General features: G+C 38.4%; 1 protein-coding gene across 14 annotated transcripts in view; it reads left to right on the top strand.

The window, feature by feature from the left end:
• Nucleotides 1-13268, top strand: part of kmt2d (lysine (K)-specific methyltransferase 2D) — a 235339-nt gene that overhangs the window by 82032 nt on the left and 140039 nt on the right. For all 14 annotated transcript variants that reach the window (XM_073070993.1, XM_073070995.1, XM_073070992.1 and 11 more), the window contains 10 exons: nucleotides 2458-2568; nucleotides 2846-2953; nucleotides 5571-5675; nucleotides 6699-6880; nucleotides 8493-8657; nucleotides 9255-9364; nucleotides 10280-10330; nucleotides 10418-10630; nucleotides 12385-12528; nucleotides 13061-13180. In XM_073070993.1, the coding sequence (XP_072927094.1) occupies nucleotides 2458-2568; nucleotides 2846-2953; nucleotides 5571-5675; nucleotides 6699-6880; nucleotides 8493-8657; nucleotides 9255-9364; nucleotides 10280-10330; nucleotides 10418-10630; nucleotides 12385-12528; nucleotides 13061-13180 (1309 nt within the window). The remainder of the gene's footprint in view (nucleotides 1-2457; nucleotides 2569-2845; nucleotides 2954-5570; nucleotides 5676-6698; nucleotides 6881-8492; nucleotides 8658-9254; nucleotides 9365-10279; nucleotides 10331-10417; nucleotides 10631-12384; nucleotides 12529-13060; nucleotides 13181-13268) is intronic.

The raw sequence follows: 13268 nt of genomic DNA, 5'->3' as shown, positions 1-13268 counted from the left end.
AGAGTGGGAGCCTGCTACATGAGCAACAGCTTACTCTCCATATCGTACTACCTTGGCTTGCATATCATGTAGACAGCCAGGATGAGGCATCCATGGTCAACCCCAACCAGTGGAGGGCCTCTAAATTAGCTTCTTATTGCAGAATCAGTGAATCAAGGGACGTTGTCTTTTATTGCCCTTCACAACAAAACTTTTTATTAGCCTCTAAGCTAAATTTCAGAGCCTTATCTGTTGTAATATAAATAGTGTCTGTATCTCAAGTAGCATATTTAAATGCATCCCTGCTCTCCTAAATCAGTATCTTTCACCTTTAACTTTTCCTCACACTGTCTCCAACTCATGTTATTTCTAAGGCTACATCCACACTACGCCGGATAAATCCGTAATCGAAGCTTTTTCTCTTCGTTTTTATCCTCCGTCCACACTAAAAGGGCGTTTTTGTCCCCCGAAACCGGAGCTTTTCAGAAACGCTTTCCAGGGTGGGTATTTCTGAAAACGCTGCTCGGGCAGATCAGTGTGGACGGGGTAACTGGAGACTTTTGAAAACGCTATCAGACGACAGCGTGCTATTTCATTGTTTTCTTGAACGCAACCTAACAATTTCAGAACAGACGGCAAAGAGACTGAAGCCAGAAGAGTTAGGGAAGTAGAAGATGAAGTAGCAGTTTGTTCTTCTGTGAGTGTCAATTCTAAGTACTTCTGCTCAGATTTTTGCCTTTGCTAAATGATCTTAATCAAACATATAAGCATAAGATTTCAGATGTTAAAAATTTAAAGTAATAGAAGTGTGTAAAAAGGTCATAGATATTCGAGAGCACAGGTACTGTAGGTCAAGTGGCCCCTCAGTCTGCACAGCACCTTAGTCGGGTCCTGATTGATACTATTTTAACTTTATTTCCACTTCCATTCTGCCCACGGTACCTTTCACTCCATACTTATCAAGTAGAGGGTACTTGGTAGTGTAGTGGTTAGTGCAATGCTATTATAGCTGTTGGAGTTTGGAATTCAATTCTAGTGCAGTCTGTAAGGAGTTTGTACCTGCTCCTTGTGACTGTGTGCGTTTCCTCTGGGTGCTCTGGTTTCCTCCAAAAAGATTTACTACTGGTTAGTTGGTTAATTGGTCAATTGGTCATTGTAAATTGTTCTGTGATTAGGCTAGAGTTATATAGGTGGGTTGCTGGGCGGCATGGCTCGTTGGGCCAGAAGGGCCTGTTCCACATTGTATCTCTAAATAAAAAAAATATTATCTCTGCTTCATTGATCAAAGATTTAACTTCCGCTTCTTCTTGAGGGAAAAGTGTTTCAAAGAATCATAACCCTATAAGAAAAGCTGTTAATTCATTAATCTTGTAGTTATTTGCTGTTTTATTTTCTGTCTCATCCCTTAACCTAATTTGCCATTTCACATGTGTTCATCCTAGACCACATTGATTACACACATTACTACCTGTCCTTAATTGCTAAATTATTTTAAATAATTAGTTATTTGCAAGAAAGCTGCATCTGTATGGGAAGAGAGGGGGAGTTACTTTTTGAGGTTTGCCAGTGGCTGTAATTAAAGTTACTAATGCTAATCACAGTTACTCTTGGTTATGGAAATATAGCACTTTTTACATTTTCAATGTCCCAAAGCACTTTCATCGCTTGTTTATAGCTATTTTAAAGTATGATGGCTTTTTTAATATAAGGGTCACAGGAGGTCCAAACAGTAATACAGTGATAATTCTGACACAGTCCTGACCCGAAACATCCAGATAATTTTTTTTTGTGGTATTTGATGAAGGATGGGTGTTAGCTGAGACATCAGTGAGATCTTATACATGCCTTGTCTAATTGATTGCAACTCCTAATACTCAGCATTCTTTCAGTACTGCACTTAATTGTAACTAATTTTCTTTTTGCTACTTGAGCACAATGCTGGAGCCACCTTGCTTGCCTATATGCTGACCCTTGATGATACCATTCATAAGTGTAGGATTATTTTATGTGTGTACACTGACAAAACTCAGTTCTGTATTTCCAGCATCATCTCGCAATCCTTTTCACTGCTGCAGTTACTTATACAATACCTAGCACTAGTCATTGACACTATAAATATGATTTGTCAGTTTTCAATAGTTTACTTTCCAACCAAAACAATTTAAGCAGTTGTATACACCTGCAATAAGTAACTATATTCTACATAAATGGAAGTTTTTCATTAAATTATTTGATATTGTGTACGTTGCCCTGTGTCTGTTGATTTATATGATACTAAATGAATAATTTCTTGCCGTAGGTTTCTGGTACTCAAAGCCAGAATAGCAATACAAGGGAGAATCCTCTTCCACCTATAGCTGTTTCAGCTTGTCTTCTGATTTAGCATGAAATAAACTGTGATAATATTTATCTTTAGACTCATTAGAAATGTTTTTTATTTGAAAGGGTATTTTGCAAATAATTCTTCTTTTTCAACAGGGTCGTTGTAACAGTTTTCCAGGTAAAAAGCGACCACGTGGTGGTCACGTTGGACGAGGGCGAGGACGATCACGCTTGAAGTCTGTATCGGGAATCTTGGAGTCTTTGGGGGTAAGAAAAGAATGGTTTGCATAACAGTACAGCAATGTGTGCCTTAATACCCAAAGATACCATACTTTTAACTCTTTAGGTATATAAACCAACTTGCTCATCATTTCCTACTGTAAATTGCATCTATCCTGAAGTTGATCTTGTATGAGAGAACTATCTTGTCAAATTCAGAATGTTTTCCTCAGCAATTCAGGAATCTTTAACTGTGGAAATCATCAAAATTAAATATCATTTAATGCAGATTTTCTAGTGCTGAACTCTTTGTTTCCTGTCTTAGTCCACAGGTGTAGATACGTCTCCAAGTAAAGATGACGATGATGATGATGATACAATGCACAACACAGTGGTCCTCTTCTCCACTGAGGACAAATTTATTCTCCTGCAGGTAGGATTTCTCAGAATGTTGATTAAGTTATCTAATGTGATCCAATGAGAATAAGCCTCTGAACATTGCCCCTTGATTAAATGCACCTATGATAAAGAACAAAAAATTATTGGGAAGTTGGACTTAATTTTGAAAAATTCAACTTTTTGAATTCATTTTCAGAGTCATAGAATAATACAGCTGGGAAACAGGCCCTTTGTCCTAACTGGTCCACACAGACCACAGCACCCTCCCTGCTAGTTCCATTTTCCCACATTTGGCCCCTCCCTCCAAATGCCTCTTAAATATTGCAATTGTACCTGCCTCAACCATGTCATCTGCCAGTTTATTCCAGGTACTTACTACCTTTTGATTAAAGAAGTTACCTCTCAGGTCTCCTAAATCTCTCTCCTCTTTATCTTGTATCTGTGCCCTCTAGTTTTGGACTCCCCCAACCCTGGGCAAAAGACTATAACTGTCTACCTTATCCATACCACTCATAATTTTATAAACTTCTATGGGGTTACCTCTCATTCTCCTCAACTTAAGGATGTGATGCTGAGGCTTTATAAGGCACTGGTGAGGCCTCACCATGAGTATTGTGAATAGTTTTGGGCCCCTCATCCTAGAAAAGATCCGCTGGCATTGGAGAGGATCCAGAGGGGGTTCACAAGGAAGAATCCAGGAATGAAATACGAGGAATGTTTGCTCGCTCTGGGTCTGTATTCACTGGAATTCAGAAGGATGAGGGGGATCTTATTGAAACTTTTCAAATGTTGAAAGGCCCAGACAGAGTAGATGTGGAAAGGATGCTTCCTATGGTGGGAGAGTCTAGGACAAGAGGGCACAGCCTCAGGATAGAAGGGTGCCCTTGCAAAACAGAGATGCGGAGAAATTTCTTTAGCGAGGGTGGCGAATTTGTGGAATTTGCTGCCACGTGCAGCTGTGGAGGTCAAGCCATTGGGTGTACTTAAGGCAGAGATTGATAGGTTCTTGATTGGACATGACATCAAAGGTTACGGGGAGAAGGCTGGGAACTGGGGTTGAGGAGATAGAAAAAAGGATCAGCCATGATTAAATGGCAGAGCAGACTCGATGGGCCAGATGGCCTAATTTTGCTCCTATTTCTTATGGTCTTGTGGTCTAAGGCATAAAGGTGCAGTGTAGCTAACCTCTCCCTATAACTCAGGCAATTCCTCGTTAATCTCTCTTGGTGTGTCTTTCCTACAACAAGATGACCAAAAATGTATGCAGTATTCCAAGTATGGCTTCACCAATGACTTGTATTACTGCAACATAATGTCCCAACTCCTAAGCTCAATGTCCTGATTAATAAAGGCCAGTATGCTAAATGCCACCTTCACTATCTCTTGAATTGTTTGAAGCTGGCCGGATTCGAAATCAGGACCTCTCGCCCCAAAGTCTAGTGCTGATGCCACTGTGCCACCAGCCGAGGAATGGCAAATGGATTTTGACTTAACTCCTTAACTGAACAAAATCTCTTTGCAATTCTTGTAACCTACTTTGCTATCAACAAGATCCCCTAATTTAGTATCATCACATCTTGTTCAGGATTTTTTTTAATGCATATCCCTTTAAATGTAACATGTTTTGAAATCTTTACTGACCATTTTTCTATCCGAGTACCTGACACGATTTTTCTATCCGAATACATTTGGTTTCAGCAAGGGAATTGAGGCTTCAGGGGTTGTCTCATTCATGGGCCTTCTAAGGTCTTTGTGTGCAATTATGGTAATGGATGTTCCTGAGAGGAGCATTGGAGTGTTAGAAGAGAACTCTTAAAGGTATTAAATCAACACCGCAAACAATCTATATCATAATTTTTGATTTGGACTCTTGAGGAATTTGCTGGATACCACATCAACTAGTGCACGATGTTTTGGGAATTGTGCTGAGAAAGAACAAGGAATAAAGGTAACACACACAAAGTGCTGGAGGAATGCAGCAGCCCAGGTAGCATCTATGGAAAAGAGTACAGTCACCGTTTCGAGTGAAGGGTCTCAGCCTGAAACGTCAACTGTACTCTTTTTCCATAGATGCTGTCTGGCCTGCTGAAGTTCTTCCAGCATTTTGTGTGTGTTGCTTGGATTTCTAGCATCTGTAGTTTGTGCAGGAATCAAGTTTTTTTTAAAAACCCAATGACTATGAAGTTCCAATGCACATTAAGTAAGCCCTTCATGGTTCAGAGCTCTTGGAGATTTTGTGACATCTGTATATTTACTTATCATTCTTCCTGTATTCAATTCCAAATCATGTAATGTATATGTTAAGCAATCATGCTCCCAGCACCGATTCCTGTAGTACACCACTGGTTGAGGCCTGTCAGTCACTAAAATAACCGTCCACCATCATCCTCTTGCCTTGTATCACTAAAGCAATTTTGGATCCGATTTACCCATTCTTTTAATCTTTCAGGTATTACATTTGATAATAGTATTGGAGCTGGATGCACTGCACAGGTTGAGTTTCTGCATGTTGAATGGATGCTTACCAATCTTTCACTTGTAAATGTGCAGATATGACATGAAAATTCAATATGTTGATATTATTGTAAATGTCTATGTGCTAAGAGAAAATGAAGAATGACTTGTAATACTATATTTTTGTTATTTTTCAGGATATGTGTGTTGTATGCGGGAGCTTTGGACGAGGAATGGAAGGACAGCTGTTGGCCTGTTCACAGTGTGGGCAGTGCTATCACCCATATTGTGTTAATAGTAAGGTATGGAGGAAGAGAAAGGGAGATAAAAGTCATTTTTTGTGCACTAGATGATAGACCGGTGGTTCTCTACTGATGCCAGGTATTTCTCTGCAGTAAAGGAGAAAATATCTGGCATCAGTAGAGAACTGGCATTGTAGGAGCTTACAGCTGAAATGTGTTGATTTACAGCACAAGTGCACCCTTTTTGGCAAGACAAATTTCATATTTTAATAAGTTCCAAAGGAAATGAGCAAAATTGCATTCCTTCAACAGCAGCAATGGGAATCATTTGAGTATACTAAGAATATCACTTCATCTTTTGATTCAAAGGCTTTAGTATGGAGGGCAAATACAATACATTTGTTTACTTTTTTAAATTACTACTTGAATTTTTGTATTCATTGCCATGAATTTTTTTTTTGCATCCAGAGGTAGCACACAAGAATAGGCTGAACGTAGTTCTGAGTACGTTTGCCAAAAAGAAAGGAAATCCACTATGCATTATGTCACACAATAAAACAGTGTATGTAGATTATATTTATCTTTTTGTTGAATGTAGAGTGTGGGGTAAATTTTTCCCAGCACGTTTAATAAAATTTGAAGAGATAAATGCAGTAAATTTCTGATAATCCACTATCTGACTAATCAAGAAACCCAGTGGTGCGGCACATGGCTCACAGGGGCTCTGAGTACCATGCTTCCTTCCCAGTCACTGGGACCCCAGTTCCCATGCTTCCTTTGAACTTATCAGATTTACTGGAAAATTTTATCATTCCAACATTAGAATATGTGAGGGAAAAAAGTGAATTAAAAGTGTGTTGGAGTATTAATATGAATAACATCCAAGAGTTTAGAAAATCTGCTAGTCTGGCATCATCAATCTCCTGAGCATGCCAGGTTAACAGTTTTTTTGCTGTACCATCTACATCATCAATTTCAAATTAACATTTGTGACAGAGATTACTGATTTAGAGTTAAATCTAATTTTTATCAGAATGCTGTATAAAATCTTGTGTTATTCTGATTATGCTGCTTGTCTTGCAGATCACAAAAGTTATGTTGAGCAAAGGATGGCGTTGCTTGGAATGTATTGTGTGTGAAGCATGCGGCAAAGCTTCTGATCCTGCTCGTTTATTGTTGTGTGATGATTGTGATATAAGTTATCACACATACTGCCTGGATCCACCATTACAGACTGTGCCAAAGGGTGGTTGGAAATGCAAGTGGTAAGTGTGAACTTCAATAATCTGTGACCAGATTCAAAAACAGCATTTTTTATTTTACTTAATTATAGAGCAGCGTTTGTGACCACAAATCTTGGATGTTTCCTTCCCTTCTATCCTTCAACAGAATTAGATCAGCTTTGTTTAAAGCCATTTGAACATCCTTATCAGAGTTTGGGGTAAAATATCAAAAAAAAAGTTGACTGATGTCTGTCCAAAATCTAAATACTTGTGCATGCGGGTATATTAAGAAAAAATAATAGCTTTTTTTTCCTACTTGTAACCTTGTATATTAAGGAAATATGGAAGTCCAACTTCATACAGGCAAGACAGCGGCTATACTTTATTGGGACACAAAGTACACTGCAGATGCTGTGGTCAAATCAACACGTACAAACAAGCTGGATGAACTCAGCAGGTCGGGCAGCATCTGGTGAAATGAGCAGTCAACGTTTTGGGCCGAGGCCCTTTGACAGGACTGAAGAAGGAGGGGGCAGGGGCCCTATAGAGAAGGTGGGGAGAAGGGGAAGGTGCCAGGTGAAAAACCAATTAGAGGAAAGATCAAGGGGTGGGGGTGGGGGCAGGGAAGCAGGGAGGGGATAAGCAGGAGAGGTGAAGAAGGAATGTAAGGGGAAAGCACTATGGGTAGTAGAAGAAGGCAGAATCATGAGAGAGATGATAGGCAGCTAGAAGAGGAGGCAGAGTGAAAGTGTGATAGGGGAAGGGAGAGGGAGGGAATTACCAGAAGTTGGAGAATTCGATGTTCTTACCAAGGGGCTGGAGGCTACCCAGACGGTATATGAGATGTTGCTCCTCCAACCTGAGTTTGGTCTCATCATGGCAGTAGATGTATGGACATATCTGAATGGGAATGTGAAGGAGAGTGTGCAGATTGGGGGACCGCTTCGTCGAGCACCTCCGCTCCGTCTGCCACAGCAGACAGGATCTCCCGGTTGCTACCCACTTCAACTCTGCGGATTAATTCATCCAGCTTGTTTGTACATGTTGATACTTTATAGGGAGTTTGAAGTGATTTGGCATGTCAACAAGTACACACAAAAACTTCTATAGTTGTACCGTGGAAAACATTCTAACAGGCTGCATCACTGTCTGGTATGGAGGGGTTTCTGCTCAGGATTGAAAGAAGCTGCAGAAGGTTGTAAATCTAGTCAGCTCCATCTTGGACACTAGCCTACAAAGCACCCAGGACATCTTTAGGAAGCGGTCTCAGAAAGGCAGTGTCCATTATTAAAGACCTCCAGCAACCTTGGGGATGCCCTTTTCTCACTGTTACCATCAGGTAGGAGGTACAGAAGCCTGAAGGCACACACTCAGTGATTCAGGAACAGCTTCTTCCCCTCTGCCATCCGATTCCTAAATGGACATTGAACCTGTGAACACTAACTCACTTTTAATCTACAGTATTTCTGTTTTTGCATATTTTTAAATAATCTATTCAATATATGTAATTGATTTGTTTATTATGTTTTTATTATTTTTTTCTCTTTCTGCTAGATTATGTATTGCATTGAACTGCTGCTGCTAAGTTAACAAATTTCACGTCACGTGTCGGTGGTAATAAACCTGATTCTGATTTTGATACCTTGTCTTATAGGTGTGTATGCTGTACACAGTGTGGTGCTACAACACCTGGCTTTCACTGTGAATGGCAGAATAACTACACCCACTGTGCACCATGTGGTAGCCTTGTTACTTGTCCAAGCTGTAATGAAGACTATGAAGAAGAGGACCTTCTCATACAGTGTCACCATTGTGATAGGTAGGCCAAAGATTTGTATTTGTATCTGTACGATTAGTTTTATAAAACTTGGTTTTGTATCATCCTGAAGTAAAATACCCAGATTTCATGATTTGGAGTGTGTAATTTGCTTTTGTTTATCAAGGTTTTCACATTAATATAATTGTATTAAGTAATTTGCATTGGTTTTGTTTAATGTAGAGCGGAGTTTATGCAGATAGCTGAAGTGTTCAACTGTTTTTGTTTTATTGGTGTTTTAAAAACTGCACTGTTTTGAAGAAGAGCAAGGAACTTGAATTTGAAATGAGTGTTCCCACATGGTGCAGTGGCAGAATTCATTTGTATCTCTACACTCTATTTACATGAAATGCCAGTATGCTTATACTGAGTGAGCATAGTAGCATCTACTTATTTGTAATTTAGCTGGTAGAGCCAGCTGATGCTCAAATTTTTCCCAGCACTGAGCTCACAGTGTAGAATTGTTATGGATTTTAGAATAAGCAAAATGGCTTATCAGCCCTTTAATAAAAAGAATAACGGGAAGTTTTAAAGTGATTTACTCGTATTTTGCTTGCCTGAATCATGACTTCATAAATATAATCACTTTATTTCTTGTAGGTGGGTCCATGCAATTTGTGAAAATCTCTTCACAGAAGAAGAAGTGGAGCAAGCAGCAGATGAGGGCTTTGATTGTACTGCGTGTGAGCCATTTGTTGTTCGTCCAGTTGGTAAGTGACAGTATTAGTAGTGTCCAGTACTTTGAGGAATATGGTGACATGCTTTTACTTAATTTAGATTTAAGAACTAGATTGAAGTTCCAAAATTTTTTTAATGTATATGTGCAACTTGATTAAAAAACAGATGACTATTTTTGCAGGTGCCAAAAACCTGCATTGCGGTGCGATCTATACTATTGTATTGGCTATTATTGACGCTCTGAGAGCATTCATTTTGTGTTTTAAGAGGCCATGTGTACGAATTATTATTCCCACATTCGGCCACACAATGCCACACTTATCAGCAGGGAACAGTATCGGCAAACTGTAGCTCGAAGTTACAAGGGGCTGAATTAAGCAATCCCTCCAAAGCTGTTATAGGGAACGTGAGGCTCAGTGTGAGAGCTGACAATGTAGCCGTATGTCTGGTCGGGATGAGGTATGTTCTCTTTCTTCAGAGTGACCCAGGAAAAATTAGGAGCAGGGTAGTTGAGGGGGGCAAAGAAAATGGGAATTGTGAACTGTATGGGGACCATTTATTGACTCACAGATGGCCACAGACCAACAATCCTGATCACCTGATACAGTCCCTGCACATTCAAATCAGTAATTCACAACGGAAGGCTTGGACGATGGAGCTCCAACACCATCTTCATTGAGGTTACAGATTTCATCTGGCCAGCCCATTCTGTCAGCTGATTTTGTGGATATTGAACCACAAAATTCTTCATCACAAATGGGAAGCATTGGTTGTCCTCTCGAAGCCTCTTAATTTGAGGGGCAGTTCAATGTCGTGTCAAAGTGCTTGTTTTATTGGGCAAGTCTCCAAGCTAACTGAATTACTGGCACATCTATACTATTTCAAGATTTCAGTGTTAGCTTTTGACACTTTCGCAAAAAGGTTTCCAGTTTTGTTTCTATTTACAGTTCGAAGTGAATCCCCTGTGGCTACACCTATCATCAAAATGAAGGATCCAGGTGAGTATGTAAATTGTTTTAAGGATTCATAGTCAGAATTTTTATAGAATGCTAAATTTATCCTAGATTTAATTTATTCATTTATAGAACCGCGGTTTTATAATCAGGATGGAGTATGGCTGACAGAATCTGGAATGTCACAGTTCCGAAGTATGGTACTTTCACCACCACACAAAAAAGGACCAAAGCCAAAACTAAAGAACAAACCTTCAACTCCATGCAGCGAGCCAATGTTGGGAGGAATAGATGGTTCATCTGTAGAAATAAAGAAAGAAGAAGGTGATGGCGAGGAGGATAAAGGTGAGTAAGAGATTCAATTATACTGAAAAGCATGCTGTTTTCGATCATATTTAAACCTTTTGTAATTTTTACTTATAAAATTTGTACTATAGTACAATCAAAACAAATTGAAGGAAACAAAAACCTAGCAGATTAAATTGTAATGCACAATATTTCTGTGCAGTTTGTTATTTGCAAGTATTTGATTTTTCATGATTGTTTATATCCTTGTGTAATTAATGGGATGTCATAGTACTATTACATAACTTGTAAAGTTTTATAATATTCAGAAAAGAGTCGGTGAAAAATCATGAGGGAACTGGGAAGCATTGAAACCAAATATTTGATTGTAATTCACTCAATTTTAAATTTATTGTTACTGTCCTTTTTACTTTGGTTACAAGTTACTTCGGCCTTATTTGTAATGGAAATTTGACATTATGCACCTGGATCAAAGTAAATTTATTTTTGAAGTATACATTACCATACTGTATACTATCTTGAGTTTCATTTTCTTGCAGGCATTTAGGGGGGTGGGGAATGGAGCTACGACAGAATTTGTAAAAAACTATACATAAACAGATGTAGGAACCTTATCTTCTAGTCGGAAGAGAAGCTATGTTAATTCTACAGATCTATTATACTGTATTGTAAACACAATATAGATCTGCAGAATTAAGATGTCCATAGCTGACTGTCAATAATTTTAATGTGTTTCTCTCTTTCTCTGGTATATCAATTTTAGAAATCAATATTTTTAGCAATGAGATATTTTAATTTTCAACAGAACTCCACAGAAATGCTAATCTATCTTAAAAGTCTTAAACTTTTTAAAAACAAAAATATTGAGGTGACGTTGCATGAAGAAAGCCATGTTTTCCTTTTCCCCCATTGTCTATGGAGCACAGAGTAAAGATTACAACAGATAAGTGGTTTAAAGCATTTAATTCTGTAACACAGATCCAGAGAAATGCTGAACTTTGTCTTAAAGCTTCTGAAATTTGAAGCTGTTTTTACAGTGTTTGTTTTGAACATAGATTGTCTGGACACTAATTGAAAACCTATACATGGTACGTTTCGAGAAATTGGATTCATTGAAAGTTTTCAGATGGTAAAGTGCAGAACTCGTAGCATCACACATGTAGACAAAAGTAGCGACTATAGATCCTCCCTTTACAGACTGAGTAAAGATTTAATGAAGCTATGCACAAGCAAACGAGAAATTAAGTGGATAAATGTAACCAAATTATTGTGAAATACATATTTTAAATGATTATATCAGTTGTTATTTTGAATGTTAGACATTTGAAGGACTGAGTGGGAAGAAAAGTGGTTATGATTACATTGCAAACACGAGGAAATCTGCAGATGCTGGAAATTCAAGCAACACACACAATACAACACAACACAAAAGTCCTGATGAAGGGTCTTGGCCCGAAACGTCGACAGCGCTTCTCCTTATAGATGCTGCCTGGCCTGCTGTGTTCCATCAGCATTTCGTGTGTGTTGCTATGATTACATTGTGTTTTCTGTTATAAACTTGAACATCAAAACTTATAATTAAATTATGGCTTACAGAAGTTTATAATGGAAATAAATGTGACTTACCTCTCAAAAAATTGTGGATATAGATGAGAACTTGATAATTACAGATTGAAATATTTTGTGATACTTTTGTAGAGTAAGAAGAACAATTAAAAAGGGGTATCGGTATTTTTTAAATTTTTTGAATTACACTGAATGTGATTATTTGTTGGGTTCTAATTCTTTTAAAGTTGCCATGGAGCCAGGAGAATGTGACATAAAACCTGATGCACCTATCTGCCAGGAACATGATGTGTGTGCAATAAACAATCCTGGAAAAACAAGTGAGGAAACTGAAGAAGGGAAAAAGAGGAAAAGGAAGCCATACCGACCTGGTAAGTGATGTGTTAAGTTGCCAAATTTTTTTTAGAAGCAGTTTGATTTTTCTACCTGCTGGTTGAAAAGCTATTCAAATACATTTATATCCATTTGATAGCTTACGTTATGTTTGAGGCCTCTATTTCTATCCTGGAAGGCCCAACTTACCTTTCATAGACTTCTATTCCTTATAATTTAATTAAATTCTGCAAGCAGTTTGTATAATCCAGAATAGATTTCTTTCCCTCCTTGTAAACTCAATTTTAAAGAAGCATGCAACATTTGCCTTCGGATCAGATTGCTGCATTTGATCTGATTTTTTACCATGGTGATGGAACAGGTAATAACTCGATAGGAGAAAACTGACAGTGAATACCATGAGTGCAACTTGAATAAAGTTATGCATGTAGATTGGTTGATGTTTTTTAGAATGTCTTTAGCCTGCATTCCCATATCTTGACTAATGAGGCTGAAGAATAGAGGTGAATTGTGAAAGGGAAAGAATGTTATGAATGAGATAACAAACACACTTCTGATTTTTTTTTTAAGGAATTGGTGGATTTATGGTCCGTCAGAGGCAGTCGCGGATGAAGAATTTGAATAAAATCTCTGTGGCACAGCCTGGAATGTCCATTGACTGTCCGAATATTGAGTGCAACAAAGAAGAAGGTGAGTTTACATTTCCCTAATAATATAGGCATGAAGTCGCAACATATTTATGCTATGTTTTGGTTATTTGCAGATGAAGCCAGTGACT

The sequence above is a fragment of the Hemitrygon akajei genome, chromosome 18 (assembly GCF_048418815.1).
Source record: "Hemitrygon akajei chromosome 18, sHemAka1.3, whole genome shotgun sequence".
Taxonomy (NCBI): Eukaryota; Metazoa; Chordata; class Chondrichthyes; order Myliobatiformes; family Dasyatidae; genus Hemitrygon; species Hemitrygon akajei.
This window is presented reverse-complemented; position numbering and strand designations above follow the sequence as displayed.